Source organism: Ceratotherium simum, chromosome X (assembly GCF_057802395.1).
Source record: "Ceratotherium simum simum isolate JZ-2026a chromosome X, ASM5780239v1, whole genome shotgun sequence".
NCBI classification, from domain to species: Eukaryota; Metazoa; Chordata; class Mammalia; order Perissodactyla; family Rhinocerotidae; genus Ceratotherium; species Ceratotherium simum.
Window position 1 is genome coordinate 67,637,874 of NC_141940.1, and position 25,696 is coordinate 67,663,569.

The 25,696-nt window shown below is 37.5% G+C and overlaps 1 protein-coding gene across 1 annotated transcript in view; it reads left to right on the top strand.

Annotated features, from left to right (window-relative positions):
• The window catches only part of CYSLTR1 (cysteinyl leukotriene receptor 1), a 29,873-nt gene extending 14,504 nt beyond the window's left edge, over positions 1-15,369 (top strand). Inside the window, exons 2-3 of the mRNA XM_004442068.3 lie at positions 9,009-9,094; positions 12,647-15,369. Coding sequence (XP_004442125.1) covers positions 12,674-13,687 — 1,014 coding nt within the window. The 5' untranslated portion in view covers positions 9,009-9,094; positions 12,647-12,673 and the 3' untranslated portion in view covers positions 13,688-15,369. The remainder of the gene's footprint in view (positions 1-9,008; positions 9,095-12,646) is intronic.
• Positions 15,370-25,696: the final 10,327 nt, after the last annotated feature.

Genomic DNA, 25,696 nt, shown 5'->3' on the forward strand with positions numbered 1-25,696 from the left:
ATGATTGTTTTCTTGCCTATTATCAAGGATTTTAATAACAATGGTAGGCCAAGGCCAATCCTGTGAGATATGGCTACATCAGTCCCAGACAAACACTGATTAGTTATCATTCTCAAGCATAATCCTACCACCAATTCAATGCTAGTCAGTAATACCTTTAAGGTCTTATCATGTCTGAAGCCCTGGGCTAAGCTCGCTAAGAACACAAAGATGAGTGAGATATACTACCCGCCCTAAGGAGCTTCAGGTGAGAAGAGCTAAGTCAAGTACATAAATAGAGATAATAGAGGCTTAGAAAATATTTTTGAATGAATGAATATAATATAATATTAGGCATAAGGTAGTAAGTTCTATAGTTATACCATATTTTTCTGCTTTATTATCGAGTGTGCTATGAAGGATAGAATTTAAAGTTTTAAATCAGGCTGGTAGGTTCTTCTCTTTACAAAGCCAGCTTGATTTCTTCTTAATATTTCTTAATACTTAATATAAACTGATCTTGTATCTTTGCCAATATCTTTCTAGACATAGAAGTTAAACTTAGAGGTTCAGTTTCCAGCCCTATCCTTTAAAATTTTCAGTTTAACCTCCGTAAGTTTAACTGAATATTTAATAGTTTGCGGGAATTTAGACAACGTTCAGCAGACATTTCATTTTATTCTGTTTATGACAAAACAATAAACCATTAATCATGTAATCAGAATCAGAAGGGTTTGTTCAATTAAATTAAATTAACTGTTTTTTGTGTGTGTGTGTGAGGAAGATCGGCCCTGAGCTAACATCCATGCCAATCCTCCTATTTTTTTGCTGAGGAAGACCAGCCCTGAGCTAACATCTATTGCCAAGCCTCCTCCTTTTTTTTCCCCCTTTTTCTCCCCAAATCCCCAGTAGATAGTTGTATGTCATAGTTGCACATCCTTCTAGTTGCTGTATGTGGGATGCGGCCTCAGCATGCCCGGACAAGTGGTGCGTCGGTGCGCGCCCAGGATCCGAACCCGGGCCGCCAGTAGCGGAGCACAAAGCCATGGGGCCAGCCCCTAAATTAACTTTTCATGTGCCATTTACTTAGTCATAGACCACTTCCAATTCACTCTATTCACTGAGAGTAGATACCAGGGGATGGACTTGTCAAAGTCTCAAAAATGTATGTATTCCTGAGAAGAATGTTACTGCATTACTGTTTTCTGTAACACTCAGGGAAATAAGGTACAGTCTGCTCCTCCACACTGAAGGGTACTCAATATCAGACAACTGAATGATCTTCTGTTTCCCCATTGGGACCTTCTTTAGTGGCATCATGTGCCTTTTTTAAGAGCTTCTTTGAGCATTTCAAAATCCTGACTTTATCTGGAAACCTTCAGCTGCATATCCAGCTTTTGCTATAATTTAAACAGGAGACCTCACCTGGAATGAAGGCAAAGATTTCTGACAATTCCTTTCTGTTGGAGCATTTATATGCAGACTACACTGTTTCACTCCCACCTTGCCAGAAAAAAAAGTCTGCGATGAAATTAACGTCCACCTGAAGCACCTTAACCAATCATCCTCATATTTCTATTTAGAAATCCACACTTCCACAGCTGCCACTATTTTGTAGAATTTTCTAGCTTGGCTTTGGACCACATTTTCCTTCCTAGAAAATCCCTCCTAGACATTTCTTCTTTGGTAAGCAGAATTCAAAGATGCCTTTCAGGATTCTTACCCCCTGGTGTACAAGCCCTGTAAAATCTCCTCCCCTTGAGTGTGAGTGGGACCTGTAAATATCAGGGGATTTCATTCCTGTGTTATGGTACTCATCAGTTGGTTTTCAGTTAACTAAACAGGAGATTATCCTGTGTGGGACTACTTAATGAGGTGAGCCCTTTAAAAGTAGGTCTAGGTGTCAGAGAAAGAAGTCAGAAAGATTTGAAGAGAGAGATCTCCTGATGGCCTGGAAGAAAGCAAACAGCCATGTTGTGAGAGAAGGGGGCTATGTGTCAAGGACCTGAGGGTGGCCTCTAGGAGTTGAGAGTGGTTCCTGGCCAACAGCCAGCAAGAAATTGGGACCTCAATCATACAATAACAAGGAATGAATTCTACCAACAACCAGTAATCTTGGAAAAGGATCCCTAGCCTCAGATGAGGTCGCAGTTCTGGCTGATAGATTGCAGCCCTGTGAGACTGTAAGCACAGGACCCAGCTAGCTTGTACCTAAACTTGTGACCCACAGAAACTTTGAGAAAATAAGTAGGTGGTGTTTTAAGTTTCTGATAATTTGTTACACAACAATAGAAAACTAATATACTTTCGTTCATCTTTTTCTCTTTTTATTGTCTGATTAAAACTTTTAACCCTTGTATTTTGGTTCTAAACTCAATACGCTATTGAAAATGTTTTCTCCAAGGTCACCACTGACCTCTTAATTACTAAATCCAATTGCCATTTTATGAACTTCATTCTCTTTGGTCTTTTGGAAACATTTGAAATCAGTGACCACATTCTTTCTTAAAACTGCTCTTTTGACTTGTTTAATATTATACATTTTTTGTTTTCTTCTTGTCTCCCGTTGACATACTTTTGCTGTCTCCTCTCCTTTATTATCTTCATTTTACAGATGAGAAAACTGAGCATCAGAGAGCTTAAGTAACTTGCCCAAGGTCAAACAGCTAGTAAGTAGAGAAAACATGATTCAAACTCAGACCTATCCTGGCTCAAAGACTATTGTGCTTTTGTCACTATACCCACATTGATCTTTTCTCAGTAGAAAATTAAGCTGAGGGCCAGCCCCGTGGCTTAGCAGTTAAGTGCGCATGCTCTGCTACTGGCGGCCCGGGTTCGGATCCCGGGCGCACACCGATGCACCGCTTCTCTGGCCAAGCTGAGGCCGTGTCCCACATACAGCAACTAGAAGGATGTGCAACTATGACATACAACTATCTCCTGGGGCTTTGGGGGGAAAAAAAGGAAGAGGATTGGCAATAGATGTTAGCTCAGAGCTGGTCTTCCTCAGCAAAAAGAGGAGGATTAGCATGGATGTTAGCTCAGGGCTGATCTTCCTCACAAAAAAAAAAAGAAAATTAAGCTGAGTTTTTCTCCTTTCTTGAAGGAGGAGTGGTTTAGTATAACTAAAAAGTCTTCGTTTATAAAACAGAGAACTTGCTATTAATGAGATGATATAGAATAAAACTAAAATTAATCTCCAAGTGAAATTCAAGGATGATGGGTCCATCAGGGAAAGCAGAGTTGTTTGGCTTCATCCCTCACCAAGTCCTCCCATTCCCATACAAATTTGTTCTTAAGTTCTTCTCTATAACCACACAGTGAGTGGTGTCTGCTTGGCAATACCTCACTCTACATAGATCTCTCAGATTGAAAATTCCAATAGCTTGCAAGAATTATGAGGAAGGAAAGAACACAGGCAACTACAAATCATTAGACAGATGGTCAATAAACAGGACAAAAAACAAGCTCTCTTTCTATTTGCAACCTACTACAGAAGCAATTTGACTTAGCATACAATATGTCTTCTGCAACTTATGTGAGTATCATTCCTATTTTAAAAACTTAAAATAAGGATTTTCTATTTGTACATTTTCTCAAATTCTAAACTTTAAAATAACTAAAGTTTAAAACCTCACTGTGGAATTTTGGGTGTTTTAAACAACTATAATCCTCTTGCTTTCCCATAATGTGAACTGAAGAGATTTTCTGCCACCTCCTCAACTTCACAACCCATATCTACCTTTCAAAAAGGTACATTTTTTAAAACCAATATTCAGACCTTAAATTAAACCATGTTCCTTTTTCTCTAATTTTGAATTTTTCCATTATCCTCCTATATTTTGGAAAATAAAGTATGCTCAATGTAAATTTTCACATATCTCCTTGATCCTTATAGAAACTATATCTCTCCCCTAATGCAGAATATTTTGGTTCCTTGGGCTCTCAATAACCCAAATAAGTGAGTCCTTTTTCCCAAGTAAAAAGATTTGTAATTTGTTGTACTCCAACAAAGTGCAATCAGTAATGTAAACTCCCCAAATTTAGATTAATACAGCTGATCTTCTTTGTATTATTTTTGGAAATTTTCTCAGTTCCGGGAACGAAATTCCAAATTAGGGTCATCTCCTAAGATCATTTTAGAGTCCAAATGCCAGATATCAAACAAATTAACACCTCTCCTCCTGCTGATCAAAGTTGGCCCTGGCATCTCTCTTAATTAAGGTTGTTGGAGATATCAGGAATACTTGACTACCTCCCAAAATATTACTCATAAGGAAACAAAAATGTTTATGATTTGTTTGCATTGGGTAAATAATAAGGTAAAAATACATATTTCATTGCTCAAAAGATGACCCAAGTGGGGCAGGGCTGGAGATGGACCTAGGGGGAAGGGGTTGGTTGGAAACCATGAATACTTGTAAAGGATGACAGGATAAAATAAAAAGAAATTAAAATTTGGTACTACAAGGCATGGTCTCAGGACAAAATCACTGATCTGAAGAGCAAGGATATTGGCTACTTTGGTGACTCACAATACTACATTCAAGGGATATGCCTGTCAAGACAATTAGAATTTTAAACTAGTATGTCAGTGTACCTTGTCCGTGAACCAAGTTTTCCCAAGAGTCACTATTCCAATAATTAAGCTGTTTGTTTCATTCTATAGCATATCTTAATTTGAGATAACTGCATATCAAAAAAGTTGTCACAGATTGTTGTAAGGCTCTCTTTCTGAGATCCCTAAGCTTTCCTTAGTACTTACTAGAGGATTTCTTCTTTCTCCAGATGGTAACACTTATTTGGCCTCTGCCATTATCATCTTTCTCTGTGAGACAGAAGGTTGGATAGGACTCTAGGGCTAGATTGTGAAGGGGGTTGTTTGAAATACAGGGTTGGGACTTGATTCTAGTCATTTGTAGGCTCTTGAGCAGCAAAAAGAGTGGAATTACAAGCAGTTCAGCATGGCTAAAATACAAGGTGCATGTGAAAAGTAGAGGTTATTATAAGTCATCTATGTCTGAGGTAATGAGAGCCAGAACTGAAGAAGCAGCAGTGGGAATGAAGAGGCATGGAGAGGAAAAAGATCAAGACTTGGTGTCAGATTGGATAAAGTTTAGCTGGAACTGGAGCAAAATTGGGAAGGAGTCAGATCCGTCCTCCCTTCATCCCGAGCTTCCCAGATCTATGCTGTTTTCTCCATCTGTAATTTTAACTTCAGTGTCTTCAGATCTCAGATTTCAGGTGCCTTCCTACTCTTTTTCTCTTGCCTCCATCAACTTTAGCAAAATCCTCCCAGACTCCTTCCATCTAACTGAGATGACAGGGTCTAGTAAATTTGTGGCTTGACTGTCCTAAAGACAATGTCATTTTAACAGGAATCAAAGCCTGTTAGAAACTCTGCAGAGTAGATTTAGGCATCAGCTAAGATATCAATGGATGGATCATAAGATATCTAAAGCCATGTGATCATCAGCCCTGGAATTCTAAAGCCATATGATCAAGCAGGATTGGCATTCCATACAAAAGATGATAAAAAGGAATCAACAAAGATGACTTTAGGAGTTTCTCTCTTAGAAGATCTGAAAAAATGGTGATCATACTGCTAGAACCAGAAATGTTGTAACTTGTTATTTGAAAACAAAAGGGGTAAGGCAAGGGAGAGAGACCTGTGAGCCCTAGAAATTGGGGCCACTTTATATTATAAAATTAGCACTTAGTTTAGAAACCACTGTCGGGGCCAGCCACCTGGCTTAGCGGTTAAGTGCGCGTGCTCTGCTACTGGCGGCCCGGGTTCGGATCCCAGGCGCCCATCGACGCACCGCTTCTCCGGCCATGTTGAGGCCACGTCCCACATACAGAAACTAGAAGGATGTGCAACTATGATATACAACTATCTACTGGGGCTTTGGGGAATAAAACGAGGAGGATTGGCAATAGGTGTTAGCTCAGAGCCGGTCTTCCTCAGCAAAAAGAGGAGGATTAGCATGGATGTTAGCTCAGGGCTGATCCTCCTTCTTAAAAAAAAAAAAAGGAAAGAAAAGAAACCACTGTCAAAGCTAGAACTACTGTGTTGCCTTTAGAGGGCCTGACCAAGTCTGTATCTCGAGCACAGCCGATACATTCAAAGAGGAATGAAGTGAGTCTTTCTCCCAGATGTTCACCTGAGAGACACTCAGGGAACAGCTAGTAATCTTAAAACAAGCTCTCAAACAACTTATGTTCATGTTCCTCTTCCTTAAATCCAAAGATCTCTTATCCTACTTGCTCTTTTTTTTTCTAAGATCAAAACTAAAACAAGGAAAAAATCACATACCCTGATCTTCATAGATTTACAGAACAGTAAACTGGAAGGAATTCAGAGATCATATAATACAACACTATTGAATTGCAGATAAAGTGAAGAGATCACAAGGAGGAAGTGATTTACTCAAGGTTACACAATTAATCATCCACCAGAGCCTGAGATATGGTACAGGTCTTGTGCCTACCAGTCCTACAAATTTTCCACCATGCCCATCTGCAGGCAAATATTCCCTCTGATTTTGATGACATCAATGAAATGATATAGAAAATTGATTAATTCAAATCAAGCAACATTTAAAAGGTACTGTACTATGTACAGCATAAAATACAAAAAGAATAACACTTATCTATTGCCCTTTAAGCTTAGTGGGACTCAAGTGAGAAAGAATGGAGAAGTTTAAATTGAATAACCAGAGACATGACTATGACACAAAACAATAAATGAAAATTATCAAGAAAAGTACAAAAAAAATACTGCAGGACTTCAAAAAAGAGAAATATCAAATTGTTTTGAGAGGACCACAGATGGCTTTTTTTTTGACTAGAAACAAAAAAAGAGGCACTATTACTATTTTCATTTAATATAAGACATCAGCCTAGGGACTACCTGGGGACACTTGTAGATCACCAGCTCTACCTGGACCACACTTAGAAAACACAACAGTATATAAGTCATTCTCGCTCATAGGTGATTCTATTGCAGCAACAATAAATAGTATGGAATATGAATTGGGACCTTATATTCTTAGATTATCTCTGGGCTCTCATTTACCTCATTCTGGTCACTGGAGCATGACCAGATTACAGGTTCAATGGAGGCCAAACGCTGATGGAAAGAGAATATATGTACATACATGCATACATGGACTTAAGCCAAATAAAAGATCCGAGTAACTACTGAATTAAATAATTTAAATCAAAAGTCATATATACACACTTTTACTTTATTGCCTCACCTTCACCCACCCAATCACCCGGATAAGAATGGTAGAACCTACTTTTGGCAGAAGCTGCTGTCAGAGACAAGAGTCCTTAAGGAAACTGAAAAGGAAAGAGGGGAAAGGAGTAAAAGTATTGAGTGCCTGCTATATGCAAAGCTCAGAATTTCTAAAGGAACCACAGAAGACACCTCAGAATCCCAAACTTGGGGAAACACTACACTGTTGCCAAGACAATGCAACATTTACTCACTTGTACATGTAAAGAGTGGGCTAGATTGTAATTGCACAGCTACCATGGAAATGGATGACTAGTATATTAGCCTGGTAATATTACACTTCTCATAGATGGGTGTTAGAAATTCATAAACTTTCTTTCTCTTTCCATACTAGGGAGAAATATAAGCTTTGTCTAAACACAAAACTGTGATGGAGCAAAAGTTAATTTTCTCCATAGATAAGTTGAGTGGAAGCGTATAATTTTAGGATTAGAAAGGATTTTTATCATTCAATATTCAGTCAGCATATATTTATTAATTTCAGAGACCTAGGACAAGCCAAACCAAAAAAAAAGGTTATTGCCTGAGTAACAAAATATAAAAGCCCACTCTGGTTAAGTAATTCCCCACCTGCAAACTATTCTCCACCCAGACCATTAATAGTAGGTTACCTATGTTAACACCTTACCTGGAGAAGGAGGGAAAATTCAGAGAGAGAGAAGAAATTGGAGAATCTGAAAAATGATTATCTGAGTACAGGGTAGATTCAAACAGCAATATTGTAACTGTAGGTTCAGGTTCCTACTTTTAAAACTTGTCTATGTTTTATATTTTTGCATTTTCTTTACTTTCCTTCTGATTTCCTTTTTTTTTTTTTTTTCAGTAGAGTTCCTTTGGAATGTCCCAGCCTGTTTATACTTGCTATGAATAAACTGGAGGAAGGTGTTTATTTTGTTGGCACGTAGACCACAGATAAATGAAAAGTGGCCTTACAGGAAAGTGGCCTCTGGAGTCCTCGCAGACAGGGATAAAAGTTGCCATAAGGCAACACAAATTTAGAAGAAAAGTGCTCAGATTGTTACTGTTTCAAGAAAGCCCTTCCTTGCTCATTTCTTGGAGATTTGTTATACTTTGTTAGAATTTCTGATACAGTTTAATTGAAGAGAAGAGACATATACACTCATGAAAAGTTAACTATACAAACTACAAATCAGTTGATCTCTGAAAGTATATAATATATGCCAAATTAGTGACATTAACAATAAATGCTATTATGAGTTTTTAGGGAGAAGAGTCCAAGGTCCTCTAAGCCATCCTTCCTACAAGGAAAACTGTCCCTAAGCCATCCCAGACAGATATACTTGATATTTTTAATGTTCTAACTCCTCTTCCTAACAATCCAGATCCTTGGATATAAACTTCCATATTATTTCCCCTTTGAACTTTATAGCAAACTGTTTAGAAGAGAAAATAGGAAAAATATCATGGTTTCATAGAAAGGAGTATTTTTATAATACTGTCTTCATTTTTAGATACAGACGCTATGTGCACACAGCATAAAACATCTGTGATCAGCCCTGGTCTGTATTCCAATTTTCTCCCCTGGGGATGTAAAAATGAATGGAGGGAAAAGAAGATGGCATGGAATCCAATAACTAGCCCTAAATCTGTCAGTAAAGCTTTGATGTGCCATCAAACCTGGATCTGTGCTTAAGGCTGCAACTCCTATGACCCTTCTGGACTGCTTCTGATGTCATTAACTTCCTTTTCCATATTATGATTTCAGCTTAGGCTTAATCTGATACTAAATCATAAGAAGCACTGACCACTAACCAGAAACATTCGTGAAGGGTACTGCACTGCCAGAAAGAGGTATGGCTCCACTTTCTAAATGAATCTTTTTTTTTTCAACTTGAAAATTATCTTAACAAAGTAACTTCTTTCATCATCTGCACTAAAAATTAATTTATGTTTATTGCTGGTTTATATTAATCAATTAATAAACCATTTCTTTTGTGCTAAGATAGCTTTTACCATACTGTATTGTCCCTCTCCACCCTTCTGAGACACTTCTCCCCCCCACTAGACTGTGAGCTGCTTAAAGGCAGGGATGGGATCTTAGGCATCTCTTTATCCATATAGTGTGGGTCTCGTTATTGGGGGATCACAGTAAATTACAAAAAAATGAATTAAATGATGTTTAAGACAAGCAAAGCCATCATCTATGAAATGAGTGGCTTGGACTAAATGATCTCAACTCCTCTAAGATTCATTACTTGTTTGAAAGTTTTATAATCTTCTTTTTATGGCCTAAGTCATTGATTTAACTCAGTTATAAATAAACAATTGAACGTAAATATCAAAATTACTAAGAAAGTTTATTTTGGTCTGTAAGGACTGGCAAGTTTATTAATGGGACTAAAGATCATCTGTTTTTCTTTGTTTTTTATTAATTTATTTATCAGTTTTATTTGACATCTTTCATTCAAAGATCCAGGAATTTCAAATTTATTTCTAACACTTAACAGACAAATAAAATAAACAAATGATTAATCTGTGTCAAAATATGGGGTTTTTTTTAATCTTACAGTTAGCCTTATGATTTAGTACCTTCATTAATACTTCAGGAAGCTACTGCACTTAACAGAGCCACTTTAGGCTCTGAGGCTGGAAAGGTTTGATATTATATTGAAATGCAAAGATAACTCTAAGTGGCTTTGAATGACAAATAATATTTTCAAATGACAAACTTGTTTCATCATTCATTTACTCATTCACTCAGTTAACACTTATTGAGCACTTATGGGCATGGTACATACGTGTTAGCCTTGTGTGAGATGCCTTCCTATGTTATATATCAACCAGATAGTCCGTGAGAAAAGATAACATATGCATACAAATCATTGATCTACAAGATGGATTTAAAGTTCCCTAGAAGGGGGACTGGCCCTGTGGCTTGGCGGTTAAGTGCGTGCGCTCTGCTACTGGCGGCCCGGGGTTCAGATCCCGGGCGCGCACTGATGCACCGCTTGTCCGGGCATGCTGAGGCTAGGTGGCGTCCCACATACAGCAACTAGAAGGATGTGCAACTATGAATACAACTATCTACTGGGGCTTTGGGGAGAAAAAGAGAAAAAAAAAGGAGGAGGATTGGCAATAGATGTTAGCTCAGGGCTGATCTTCCTCACAAAATAAATAAATTAATTAATTAAATAAATAAATAAACAAACACTATAAAAAAAAAGAATGTGTAAAGTTCCCTAGAAGGGAAAAAGATAGAAATTACTTTGGAAGGAGGCTAAGGGAAGGCTTGGTCAAGAATGTGTAATTTAAGCTGAAAGATGGGTAATTTTTGCATACACATAAATGGAAGAAAGGGCATTTCAGGAAAAAAAAATACCATGAAAAAAGACAGGCAGATGGGAAAACATGTGGCGCATGTCCCTGGTATAGTAAAATAGTTGTTTCACTGAACTTTGGGTATGCAAAGGAGAGAAGTGAGAGAGAAGCTAGGAAAGTTCAGTTGCAACTAAACTGTAGAGAGCCTTAAATATCAGGCCAAGAAGTCTGGATTTTATTCTGAAGGCACTTGGAGACCATTGAAGGTTTTAGAGCAAGGACATGACATAATTGGCAGCTACAATGTATGGAAAATTATTCCGGAAAGAGTTTGTAGCAGGATTTAGTGAGGGTTGATGGTGGTATGAAGGACAGATGGTAATTATCTAATACCTTTCAAGTGTAGTTCTTAAAACAAAGACTTTATCAAAAATCTCAATAGCACCATCTAGTGCCTCACAGCATAACACTGCCTGATTTGGGGAAAACTCAACACAAGGCTAACAATAAAAGACTAGATTAAGTTTAGGCAGTTTCCCTTTCTTCCACAATTGCACCTGAGCTCAGTGAACCAATGGTGAAAGAGGCAGGTAATTGGAAAGCAAACTGAGAAATAATGCAGAGGTTGGGAATAGTGAACTCATTTTTCTCTATGATCTTAAATATCCACTCTCAGAATGGTTATCTTCCATTTTTTATTGTATACCAACAGTTCTTGGTGAAAAATAATGACATTTTTTTAATGAAAGGGAAAAATGGAACAACTAGCCAGGGTGGACAGATTGATGGATGGCATGTTATCACAGCAAATATAATTGTTAGCAATAGTAAACCTGGGAAGTTATACGCCACCTACAACCACTACCATGGCTGTTTCTGTATCACTGGCACAGAGATGAGATCATTCCCCTCCAATGCTGGCAGTTCTTGCATGCTCAAGCAGTCTTCCCACCTTCCAAACCCCAACCCCTCTTTTACCAGTGAGCAAGAACTGTGTAAAAGGCCAATAAATCAGACTTCAATAAAAAATTATCCACTGTATTATATATCAATGAGTTGCTCTCACCTTCTTAAAGAATAAAAGAATCTGGAGGAACACTGAAGAAATCACCACTTCCACACTATCTCATCCCTAGCTCTCGCTGATCAGAGCTTGTTGACTGCCCTGATTGACTGCCCTGATATAGCTGAACTAGGCTAGACCAAGTAACAACCTCTTGCTATAAGATAAATTACCATGTATTGTTAAACAGTAAGACTTTGAGTGTGAGTCTAGGAAGAGAACAAGGAGGAACGGCTACAGCAATATCTTCACCCAGAAAGTATATTCCAACAGTTGTGATATATCTTTCTTCAGAGCCTTAACTTATGGTGCAGATTTTAGAAATGTATTTCACCTCTTTAGAACTCTTTTTCCTCATTAAAATAACTGGATGGCTTCTAAAGTTTCTCTGGCCTTGGTGTTCTGTGGTTCTAAATAGAGACATTTGTCTTCTAGATTAAGATTCTCCCCTAGGGGAGTGACTTCCATTAATAACAAATTCAATTATTTTCCCTATGTATGAGCATCACCCTGCAGATGTTTACCTAGGAAGCCCTGTTCTTGGGTGAACCAAGCATTTTCACCAGATTTTATTCTCCAAGTGAATTCAATGCTCTTCCAATAGATAGGTAGGTAGGTAGATAATGGAGATCTATTCATATTTATGAGACTACTGTCTTTAAGCCTTTTCTCTAATTCAAAAAAAACTCACTTTAAAGGAAGATTTACAGAATAGTACTGGAGTAATATGACTTAAAATAAGGCAGAGCTGTTTCAGCTAAGTCTTAGAGATTAAGAGGAAGTCCGTCAGGCAAATATGGGTGAAAAAGGAGGGCAAAAATTTTTTCTGTGTGCCTGTAGGACGCAAACCCTTCTCCTGGGGACAAGATGCAGCTGAATCCCTCCTCATTGCCCCACCACTCTTGCTTCCTGTCGTGGTCAAAAAGTATACATAGTGATACTATAAAGTGAAACTTTAGTACTTCCTGTAATTTACGGTCTGGTAAAAATTGACGAGACTTTTTTTTATATATATATTGTAGGCACCAAGCAGCCATTCCTAGAGAAACATGGATGGAGTTGGAAATCTGACAGTATTTTCTGCCAGTAATAACAAATGCAATGACACTATTGATGACTTCCGCAATCAAGTATATTCTACCTTGTACTCTATGATCTCCGTTGTGGGCTTCTTTGGCAATGGCTTTGTGCTCTACGTCCTCATAAGAACATATCATGAGAAGTCAGCCTTCCAAGTATACATGATTAATTTAGCAGTAGCTGATCTACTGTGCGTATGTACACTGCCTCTCCGTGTGGTCTATTATGTTCACAAAGGCGTTTGGCTCTTTGGTGACTTTTTGTGCCGCCTCAGCACCTATGCCTTGTATGTCAACCTCTACTGTAGCATCTTCTTTATGACAGCAATGAGCTTTTTCCGGTGCATTGCAATTGTTTTCCCAGTCCAGAACATTAATTTGATTACACAGAAAAAAGCCAGGTTTGTATGTGCTGGCATTTGGATTTTTGTAATTTTGACCAGTTCTCCATTTTTAATGTCCAAATCTTACAAAGATGAGAAAAACAATACCAAGTGCTTTGAGCCTCCACAAGACCATCAAGCTAAAAATCATGTTTTGGTCTTGCACTATGTGTCATTGTTTGTTGGATTTATCATTCCTTTTGTTATTATAATTGTCTGTTACACAATGATCATTTTGACCTTACTAAAAAATTCAATGAAGAAAAATCTATCAAGTCGCAAAAAGGCTATAGGAATGATCATAGTCGTGACAGCTGCCTTTTTGATCAGCTTCATGCCATATCATATTCAACGCACCATCCACCTTCATTTTTTACACAATGAAACCAAACCCTGTGATTCTGTTCTTAGAATGCAAAAGTCAGTGGTCATAACCTTGTCTCTGGCTGCATCAAATTGTTGCTTTGACCCTGTCCTATATTTCTTTTCAGGGGGGAACTTTAGGAGAAGGCTGTCTACGTTTAGAAAGCATTCTTTGTCCAGCATGACTTATGTACCCAAGAAGAAGGTCTCCTTGCCAGAAAAAGGAGAAGAAATATAAAAAGAATAGTTTAAACCTATCTCTATGAATGAAAAGAGCTTCCCAAACAAGTATTTTCTCAAATCATTTACAATAAAAATAAGAATTTCCATTGATAATTTACACAACTGAATGTGTGTGTATAAATGTCTCATTTATGCATCCACATTATTAGAGGTGCTAAAAATATTTTGTGTTAAAAATTCAGTCCACAACTATGAACTAAATTATAAATTTTTTTTGATGATTCATCAAAAGATGGATAATATTAATGTCTTGGCACTATAAAAAACTGTCCTGAGATCAAGTTTTTCCCCCTCAAATAAAAGCTTTACAAAGGATAAGAACTAGCCTTTTAGGATATAAAATTAGCAAATAGTAATCAATCATCCTAACATATCCCTTTGCGTGCATGCCCTCAGATGAGAACTGAAATGATACAGGAGCTACATAAAATATACTGTCACCCTCTTCCTTTGTAGCATTGACTGGCTAGGCAAAATAGGGCCATTTCTTTCAAAAGAGAATGTGCAAGTGCTAGAACAGCCTGGTATTCAGCCAAATGGCCCTAAAGACTCCATGCAATGCACAATCTGGAAACTGAGGAAGATAAACCTGGTCAAGGGCTAGTTTGTGTCTAATTTTCTTCTGCTCCTCTCTCAGGCCCCCAAAAGAGAATGGTGGAGTTTTTGTTGCTCACTGAGATTCTTATAGGGAATTCTCTCCCTACAAGACATACAATCCTTCCTTAAGAAACCAGACAACTGGCACTCCAATATATGAAGAGAAGTAATTAAAAATTTATCTAAGGAAGAGTAAAGGAGTCTACTTTTCTACATGCTTATTACTGTGATCAAAATTAACTACAATAGGTTTCTGAATAAAAATTTGAATGTTGATATTACAAATTGTTTTAAGAAGTACTTATATTTATGCATATGTGTATAACTATATGTAAGAGGTTTTGCTCTACGATATGCATTTATGAGTGGAAGTTAATTATAAGTTTTATTATTGTTTTATGCTTTTTACTTTTTTATTGGCATGTCAACAGGAATATCAAGGATATGTTTACAGTGGCTTTTATATTACAGTGGAAGCTTTGTTCTTAAAACAGCAACAACAACTTGATTATGGCTGAAATATAATATTCATGGGCAAGCTTTTGCCAAAGTGTGTTCTGTTTCTTAATTCTGTATTTCAAAAGGCACATTACCTCAAAGGAAATAAATGATAGTGGTGAAGAAAAAGGAAAGCTATGAAAAGAGAAGTTCTATCTGAATCTGCCACGTGTATGTTATTTCTATTTCACTTCTAATAGTGCAATTCCTTAGGGAAAAAACTCAAAACATAAAGACAGAGGACCTTTAAAGCACAGCAATAACTGATGCCCATTTATTTTTGTTTAACATACCTGAGATTTGGCAGTACCTATACTTTTACCCTATACCATTTTTTCCTTGTAGATCAAACATAATATTTATCATAAAAGTCAGTCCTCATTTCTCATTTACTAAGCTTTCTGCTATTCGGTAAGTATAGTGTGGTAGAAGAGCACTACACTGGAAGCCAAAAGATCTGGATGCTAATCTGGTCTCTTATTACTTACTAGTGGTGTAACTTAAAAGCAAGTGACATAAACTCTGATCCTCAGCTTCCTCATTTGTAAAATGGGAATAATACTATTTGTCCTGCCTTTCTTACAGGGCGTTTTTGAAACTCAAATGTGATCATAACATACACACATATGTTAAAAGTTTTACCTTAAAAATATACAGTGTGATATAATTTTAAAGTATTTGGAGACAGTTTGTTACTTAAACATACTGATTCAAATATATTACATGGATTCTCAATTTCTAAAGAATTAGAACAAAATGAGGTCATAGTTAAATTCTACTGCACATAAAAGAATCTTGTTGCTTACTTGTTCCTACCTCCAAGCTCTTTGCCTATGTTCTCACTTCCACTCACAGTCCCACTTCCTCCCACACAGAAACATACTATACTTAATCACCTACAAGCTCACCATGAATTTGTTCTTCTTTAATGTTGTATGTATTTATAGCCTATACCACACTATTTAGTACTTAATTTTTTTCCAGTTTTTCCATATGTGTTAGTATTTTCTCCCAAAAAGTGGAAGCATCACTTTGTGGAATTATCAACTCCGTGAGGTCCAAAATTATGCCTTTAAATCATGGTATCTAATGTTTAATGAGCTTTTACTCTGTTTTAAGTGCTTTATCTGTATCAATTCATTTAATGCTCACAACTGCTCTGTGAGGCAGGTACCATTATTATCCCTGTTTTGCTGATTTAAAAATTGAGGCACAAGAGGTTAAGTAACTTGCCCAGTGTCAGACACCTGGTAAGCATCAGAACCAGTGTTCAAATCTAGGCAGTCTGACTCCAGAACTCAACATCTTAATTTACTATGTTATCCTGCTGGAACATTTTCCACCTTCAAAATATAAGGAGTAGAAGCAAAGGCTTTTTTAAAATTATTTATTTGTTTATTTTTAAAACTATGTTTAATTAAACTCCATGCTTAAATTTTTTAATTACTTGACTGCATGACCTAAAGCCTATAATTTTATTTGGAAGAATATCTTAAGAATATTGTATGCTATCCTAGGACATTGACATTAGAAGGGCCTTCAGGTTTATAATTCCTAATGGCTATATAACACCCTGTGGAATTAACATGTCACAGTCTTCACACAGATTCCTTGATCTCTACAGTCCTTTCAAACTTCATCAGTTATCCAAGCTCTCTTTCATTATACACTTAGTTTTCTATCTTGTTCAACCAATATTATTTCTGTGTCTCAAAAAATAATTTCAGATCTTAAAGCAATGTTTTGTATTTTATTCTCTAGAATAAACATAAATGGCTTTGTGTATTCATCTCAGACTGTAAACTCTGGTTCTCCTGGTTGTCAAAATCTCCTGGCTTTTCACTCTAGTGACGTGATTTTGCATTTTTAATTGAATTTTAAATGTCCTTTTGAGATAATTAAATATACGCCTCAATTAAATATATCCCTTAATAAACAGTTCCTACTAAGATTTTATGATTCCAACAGGTGGAAAATTCAGAAGTTTGAAAGGTGAGATTAGATCTCAGAGCAATTTAAATTTGTGAGCCCTTTTTAGTAAGCACCACTGCACTAGAGGTAAGAAAAGAAGCTCACTTAGTCTATTCTACTTCATGTGAATAACGTGAGTTAGATTGCCTTTGCCTAATACTAAAAAAGCAAAATATTTCTGGGAGGCCAAATTCAAAACATTTTCTTTGATCCATCCTAGAGCTCTGTTACCCCAGATAAATCGCAAGACAAATTCTAACTCCTTATTCATTTGTTCATTATTTATTTTTTCTCTGCATTATATATAATCTCTTCATATAATCTCCTCCATAATAACTCTACTCAATCACAAGAATATATTTCCATTCTGAATTTCAAAAGCATAACAATTTTTTTCTTTTTTTTTTGGTGAGGAAGCTTAGCCCTGAGCTAACATCTGTTGCCAATCTTCCTCATTTTGCTGAGGAAGACTGGCCCTGGGCTAACATCTGTGCCCATCTTCCTCCATTTTTTTGTATGTGGGACACTGCCATAGCATGGCTTTATGAGCAGTATGTCGGTCCACACCCAGGAAACCTGCGAACCCCAGGCCGCCAAAGCAGAGCACATGAACATAACCACCACGCAACTGGGTTGGCCCCAGCATAACTTAAATTTTATCAAATAGATTTACAGAGAACATTTGCTCAACTGACATTTAAATTTGTATCCCCAACCACCTGCCCTTTAAAGATTCTCTTCATAGCTAGTCACTTGATCTAGGAAATGTTTTGCATGTCACTAGTACTATCTTGGAAATTTAACACAAATTATCCTTATGGAAAGCTGCCTTTTTGGCAAAAAAGTTATATTATTAACTATACAAAGGGAAAAAATAAAGGTTTTCTCTTGCCAGTTTCATTGTACTCTGGTAGACAAAAATGATCATTTTTATTCCTCCTAGATACTCACAACTAACTACTTTTGTTTTGGTGTAGTGGGTTTTTTTCACCTTGATAGCTTGAAAGATTAATGGTCTCTTGAAGACAAAGAGAGACATGAAAATTAAAGATTAAAAAATAATGTCTAACAGCTCATAAAAAACAGATTCTTCTTTCTGCAACTTTGGGGCAAAGAGTAATTCAGTTTCCCTTAAAAAAAAAAAAAAACTTCAAACAACTTACAAAGAAGACCAGGAAATTTTATCCCCTTTCACTCTTCCACATAGTTTTCATTTTTACTAGATAATGATTATAGTTCCTCAGCATAAGATTTGGCTCTTTCTTCCAACCACAGAAGAAATTTTCATTGTTAAAGTATCACCACAACAACTCTTCATGGATATCAATTTTTTATTTAAATCTAATGTATTTAAATCTAATTATAAGAGCATTCCAAAGCAGATCCTGTAGCCCTGTGGGGCCTGAATTCTGACTCTGTGCCTTTTCCTACTATGCCACACTTAGTACTCAGCATAACTGACATCTTGAATATGTACCATTTCTTCTCTTGTTTTCGAAGGATTCTGTCAACAACCTATATTCTAATTTTATAAGAATATTGGAAGAAGCCTAAAATTCCTTGATTCATGGGAATTAAAAGCTAGTGCATTAACGGAAAAATTGACATTTTCTCAAGGCTGGAATAATTACAGACCCTTAATGTGGGTGTTCATATCATTAGAAAACTTCAAGAAGCATCTTGGAATGCATTAAAGGAGCAACTTGAGGTGATATTGGGACAGAATGTACCCAGGAACTCTCAAGGGAGTATCCAGATGGATGACAGGAGATTCTGGTTAATTTGTGCAGTCTCCTCACTAATCAACTGTATTCTTCATAAATCAGTCTTAGGATATCCATTTGGTTTCCTGGCTTCCTTGCCAGAAAAAAAATATTCACTGGCCAGTAGGAATATTCATCTGCTTGGCTATTCTATTTTGACTGTAAAATATTCAATTGACTTTCTGGTAAAAACTCTTCTCTGGTAGGTTTGGGCAACAGGAACTAGTTTCCCTGGGACCTTATCGCCATACTCTCTTTTCTTAGCCCCAATTCAGTCCTGAACAAAATAAGTTAACTGAGAATGGAGGTTTCTAGAACTAAAGCTTCGGAAGACCCAACTCTGGAATAGAGAAAAAGTGTAACTCCTAGGTCTTGCTTATCAAGCTATTCCTCAATACTACAAATGGCACTTTGGAAGTGGAAACCTATTATAATCACTTTGACAGTGTCTGCAACAACTTTTGAATATTTTAACTCATTAAGAATCTTACAATCTGGGAACTAGAAGGAACCTTAGAGGTCACATAGCCCAGATTCCCATACATTGTTTGAGTCCCCTCTGGGGTTTCTGCCAAGTGATTTTTTAACCCATTCTTTAAATGATATGGAACTCACTACCTCCTGAGACAGCAAAGAAAAGAACTAGTCTAGTAAGTTAGAGTTTTCATTGTTGGTATCAAGAAAAAATATACAGAAAAAAAACTAGCTTAGTTTCTTGTCTGATATGTAAAGAACTTGAAAGTCGACACTCTCATCCCCACAACAAGGAAAAGCTGAACAAATTGAAAATCAACAATTCCTCTTAGATCCATCAGAGGTTTGAGGTCACAGGGAAAGCTGCCATGCCAAAAATTGGAGAGACAAATTAATACAGAGAATAAAAGCTTACCAGGAGCAGAAGCAAAGGATAAAATTCCCCTCTTGTTTCTGAGTAGGGGAGAGGAAAAGTAGCCATTGTGAAATACGCCCAGAGCACTCTGTTCTCCTTAACAAAATCCTGCCCTCAAGGGAAACTAATTTACCAGAGCATAATTAACTTGGGTTTACCAGAGTATAACTAACCTGAGATAAGGAAAATACCCAGTTCCAGCCCCCTCTAGACTTCCTGTCTCACTTAAGGAGGATAAAAAGCTGAGACTAACTGGTGAAGGTCAGGGCAACAGGCTCACGAAAAAACTGAGACCTAATCATAGAACTACAGAAAACTCCCCTACCCCCATACCTTAAAACATACCTTAACATTACATTATTATACAGGCCACAGGCTTCTGTGTAGTCACAGGGGATTACAACTGAAAGAACTGCAAGTATCAGACCTACTTAAGAAGAATCTCTAGGGAAACATAAAGACAACAGGGAAGACAAAAACAAGGAAACTAAAGGAAATTTTAGCCTTGGAGGCCAATACCTATGGCAAAAAATAGTAAACATAGCCTAACTTCTAGCCAGATAAACACAAAATTTCACAATAAAGACCTATTTACCTCATTTCATTTTACCAGATACATCATGTTTGGCAATCAACAAAAAATACAAGGCATGCTAAAAGGCATGAAAAAACATTGTCTGAAAAGACAAAGCAAGCAATGGAACCAGACTAAGATATGGCTGTAATAGAAATAAAAAATGCTTTTCATGGGCTCTTCAGTAGACTGGAAATGATTGACAAGAGAATCAGTGATCTTAGAGATATGTCCATAGGAATTATCCAAACTGAAAAGCACAGAGAACAAAAGAATGTGGGACAATTACAAAAGGTGTAACATATGCACAATGGTAACAATAGAAGAAGAAAGAGAGAACTAAACAGAAGAATTATTTGAAGTAGTAGTAGCTGAGACTTTTCCAAAATTAATGACAGGCACCAAGACATAGATCCAGGGAGCCCAGGGAATACCAAGCAGGATAAAATTTAAAAATCTAGGGTGGAGGGGAGGTTCAAGATGTAGGAAGATCCTGAACTCACATCCTCCTACAGGCGCACCAAATCTATAGCTACATATGGAACAATTTTCTATTAAAAAGAAACCCAAAAACTAGCTGAATGACAACTACACATTGGGCAAATATGAAAAAAGCACTTCAAAGCAGGTAAGAAAGGCTGAGACACAAAATGCCTGGCACAGCACCCCACAATCAGAAGAGAATTCAAAACCTCTCTCCCTGAGAAGTGAAGGGTTTGAATCCTACATCAGGTAACCCAACTTTTAAGACCTGAAACTGAGAGATGAGCCATCAAAACATCTAGCTTTGAAAACCAATGGTTGCTTCCAAGTCTTGGCTATCGTGAATAAGGCTGCAATGAACACAGGGGTGCATGTACCTTTGCAAATTGGTGTTTTCAAGTTCTTTGGATAAATACCCAACAGTGGAATAGCTGGATCATATGGTAGTTCTATCGTTGATTTTTTGCCCATCAAGGGACGAATGGATAAAAAAGCTGTGGTATATATACACAATGGAATACTACTCAGCCATAAGAAACGATGAAATCCAGCCATTTGTGACAACATGGATGGACATTGAGGGCATGATGCAAAGTGAAATAAGTCAGAGGGAGAAGGTCAAATACCGTATGATTTCCTTCAGTAAGTAGTAGATAATAACAACAATAAACAAACACATAGGGACAGAGATTGGATTGGTGGTTACCAGAGGGGAAGGGGGGAGGGAGGAGGGTGAAAGGGATAATTGGGTACATGTGTGTGGTGATGGGTTGTAATTAGTATTTTGGTGGTGAACATGATGTAATCTATGCAGAAATAGAGGTACAATGATGTACACCTGAAATTTTTACAATGTTATAAACCAATGTTACTGCAATAAACAAAAAATTTAAAAAAAAATAAAATAAAATAAAAGACAAACAAGCCAGAAAAAAAAAAAAAAAAAAAAAAAAAGAAAACCAATGGGGCTTGCATCCACGAGACTCACAAGGCTATAGCAAAGTGAGAAACAGTTCTTAAAGGGCTCGTGCCTAGATTCACCCACCCCAGGGCACAGCACAGAGACAGCGATCGGAAAAGTGCCCAGGTTTCAGGCAAAGAGGTTTATTTGCTTATCCTTAAGTGTCAGCCTGAGGGGCACACATCTAACTTAACAAACATTTATGTGCCTGCTGGGGTACTCTCTGGGAATGGAGGCTGGCAAGAGCTACCTTTGTGTTCTCCTTCTGCCTGCCTCTCTCCAGCCAGTGAGTACTAACTTTTTTTTATAACTCTAGGCTCTTTTTATTTTAACTCTAGGCCCTTTTTTTTTCCCAACAGGCACCATCTTTGCACCCTGCCTCTGCCTTGCTCTAGCGGGCGGGCATCATCTTTGCACTCTGCCCCTGCTGCACTCCAGAGCACCAGTATCTCCTAGAGAGGAGCTTTTACACACATCTGGTGCCCCCATTTTTATATCTGGTGCCCCGGTTATTGCAGGTGCCATCCATGGGACACCACTTGATTGCCTGGCTCTGGAGGCCAAGGAGGCTTGTACACGGGACTGTAACAATCAGAGAGAAAGTTCTTAGCTGGCTACCACACCCAGGGCACTACACAGACAGAAGACAGAAACACATCCACAGTCTTCCTGTAAAAAGACCTACTTGCTTGTCCTGGAGCTTCAGGCTGAGGAGCAGGCTTCTGGTTTGGCACACATCTAACAGCCTACTACTTGCTCTCAGGGAACCGACGCCAGTGGATGTCATCTTGGCACTCTCCCTCTGCCTTGATCCGGCTAACTGGTATCTCCCAGAAAGGAGCTTACACCCTCACCAGGCACTCTAATTTTTGTGGCTGCTGCCAGGAGATGCTTCTAAACCACCTGGATCTGGAAGCCAGTGGGAATTAGGATTGCAGTCCCATCAGACTGTATATATTTGCATACTTTAAAAGCTACTGCCTGGGGCAGGCCCATGGCATAGCAGTTAAGTGTGCATGCTCCGCTGCTGGCAGCCCAGGTTCGGATCCCGGGCATGCACCAATGCACCACTTGTCAGGCCATGCTGTGGCTGCATCCCATATAAAGTAGAGGAAGATGGGCACAGATGTTAGCCCAGGACCAGTCTTACTCATCAAAAAGAGAAAGATTGGCATAGATGTTAGCTCAGAGCTGATCTTCCTCACAAAAAATAAATAAATAAATAAATAAATAAATAAATAAATAAATAAATAAATAAATAAATAAATAAAAATAAAAACTACTGTCTGAGGGTCTGGCTTCTAATCAGCCTGACTCTAGGTCCTGACTGTGATCCTCCTCTTTGGGACACTGACAGGTTTTGGCACACCCTAAACTACTGGGAGCTATTAAAAATAAAATAGGCCACTTGGAAATCACAAAGGTTTGAGGAAAAACCAAGAGCTAGTGCAATGTTGAATGATAAAGTTCATCTCCTACACAAAGACACTACCTTAAGACTGAGAGAGATGGCTGCTTTATCTTATGCATAGAAACCAACACAGAGAGTCAAGGAAAATGAAGAAACAAAAGAATATGTTCCAAATGAAAAAATAAAATAAAACCTCAAAAAAAGTCCTTAACGAAATGGACCTAAGTGACTTACCTGATAAGGTATTCAAAACAATGGTGATAAAGATTCTCACTGAGCTCAGGAGAAGAATGGATAAAAACAGTGAGAACTTCAACAAAGATAAAGAAAATATAAGGAAGTACCAAATAGAAGTCACAGAGCTGAAGAATTCAAAAAATGGACTTAAAGATACACTAGATCAGTTCAACAGTAGACTAGATGAAGCAGAAGAAAAGATCAGTGAACACAAAGACAGGTCAGTGGAATGCATCTGATCAGAGCAGCAAAAAGAAAACAGAATGAAAAAAAGTGAAGATAGCTTAAGGGACTCATGGGACAACATCAAGCAGACCAACATGCACATTATAGGGGTCCCAGAAGGAGAAGAGAGAGAGAAAGGGGCAGAAAACTTATTGGAAGAAATAATGCATGAAAACTTCCCTAACCTGGGGAAGGAAACAGACATCCAGATCCAGGAAGCTTAGAGAGTTCCAAACAAAATGAACCCAAAGAGACCCACATCAAGACATACTACTTATTAAAATATCAAAAGTTAAAGACAAGGAGAGAATCTTAATGGCAGAGAAAAATAACTTGTTGCATACAAGGGAACACCCATAAGACTATCAGCAGATTTTTCAGCAGAAATTTTGCCGTCCAGAAGAGAATGGCATGATATATTTGAAGTGCCAAAAGAAAAAAAATTTCCAACCAAGAATACTCTACCTGGAAAAGTTGTCATTCAGAATTTAAGGAGAGATAAAGAGTTTTAGAGACAAGCAAAAGCCAAAGGAGTTCATCATCACTAGACTATCCTTACAAGAAATGTTAAAGGGACTTGTTTAAACCAAAACAAAAGAATGCTTATTAGTAACAGGACAACGTATGAAAGTATAAATCTCACTGGTAAAAGTAAATATATAGTAAAACTCAGAATAATCTAATGTTGTAAAAGTGGTGGGTTAATCGCTTATGAAGCTAGTATGAAGGTTAAAAGACAAAAGTAGTAAAAATAACTATAACTACAATAATTTCTTAAGGCATACACAAGATAAAAAGATGTAAATTGTGACATGAACAACATAAAACATGGGGAGTGGAGCGTAAAAATGTAGAGCTTTAGAATGCATTTAAACTGAAGTTGTTACCGATTTAAAATAGACTGTAAGGAGAGAGAAAGAGAAGAAAAAAACAGAATAAATACAACACACCCACAATATTAACAAAATGGCAATAAGTACACACCTATCAATAATTATGTTAAGTTAAATGGACTAAATGATCCAATCAAAAGACATAGAGTGGCTGAATGTTTGAAAAACAACGCCTATCAATATGCTGCCTACAAGATATCCACTTCAGATGTAAGAACACACACAGACTGAAAGTGAAAAGATGGAAAAAGATATTCCAAGTAAATGGAAACCAAAAGAAAGCTGGGGTAGCTGTATGTATATCAGCCAAAATAGACTTTTTAAACGTACTGTAATAAGAGATAAGGAAGGTCATTACATAATGATAAACGGATCAATCCAACAAGAAGATATAACATTTTTAAATATTTATGCACCCAAAATAAGAGCCCCAAAATATATAAAGAAAGTATTAACAGACCTACAGAAAGAAATAGACAGCAATTCAATAATAGTAGGGTATTTTAACGTCCCATTTGCATCAATGGATGGATCATCCAGATAGAAAATAAAAAAGGAAACAGCCTTAAATAATACATTATACCAGATGGAGTCAATGGATATATAGAGAACATTTCATTCAAAAGCAACTGAATACACATTCTTCTCAAGTGCACATAGAACATTCTTCAGGATAGATAATATGTTAGGCCACAAAATAAGTCTTAATAAATTTAAGAAGATTGAAATCATATCAAGCATTTTTTCTGACCGTAACAGTATGAAACTAGAAATCAATTACAAGAAAACTGAAAAATTCACAAATGTATGAAGATTAAACAACACACTACTGAACAACCAATGGATAAAAAAAGTAATTAAAAAATACCTTGGGACAAACAAAAATAGAAATATAACATACCAATATTTATGGGATGCATCAAAAGCAGTGATAAGGAGAAAACTCATAGCAATAAATGTTTATCTGAAGAAGCAAGAAAAATCTCAGATAAACAACCTAACTTTGCACACCAAGGAACTGGCAGAAGAACAAACAAGCGTGACATCCTCATCATGGTGGAGTGAGTTGCTCCCTTTGTCTCTCCCCTCTAAGTTACAACCAGTAGGACAGCCATAAACCAACAAAGGGTCCTCCACACAGCACATCAGAATCCCTGAAAGATCCATACATCTATACAACTGAAGATGGGTGGACTGGACCTGATAGAGACAGTGGGACCAGAGGAGCAGTGGAAGCAGCTCCTGAGACCAAAGGCTCCAGGAACTGTGGTGGCACCCATGACCATAGGCTCCAGGGACTGCAGCAATACCCGTGAATGGAGGCCCCAGGAACCAAGGTGGCACATGCAACTGAAGGCTTCAAAAATCACTGCAGTGCCTGTGACCAGAGGCTCCAGGAACCACAACGGCACACATGAACCAGAACACTCCCCTTCCTGGCAGCAGCACTTGTGACCACAGATCTCCCAATTCCAGGGCCTGCATCCAAGACCCCGGTGACC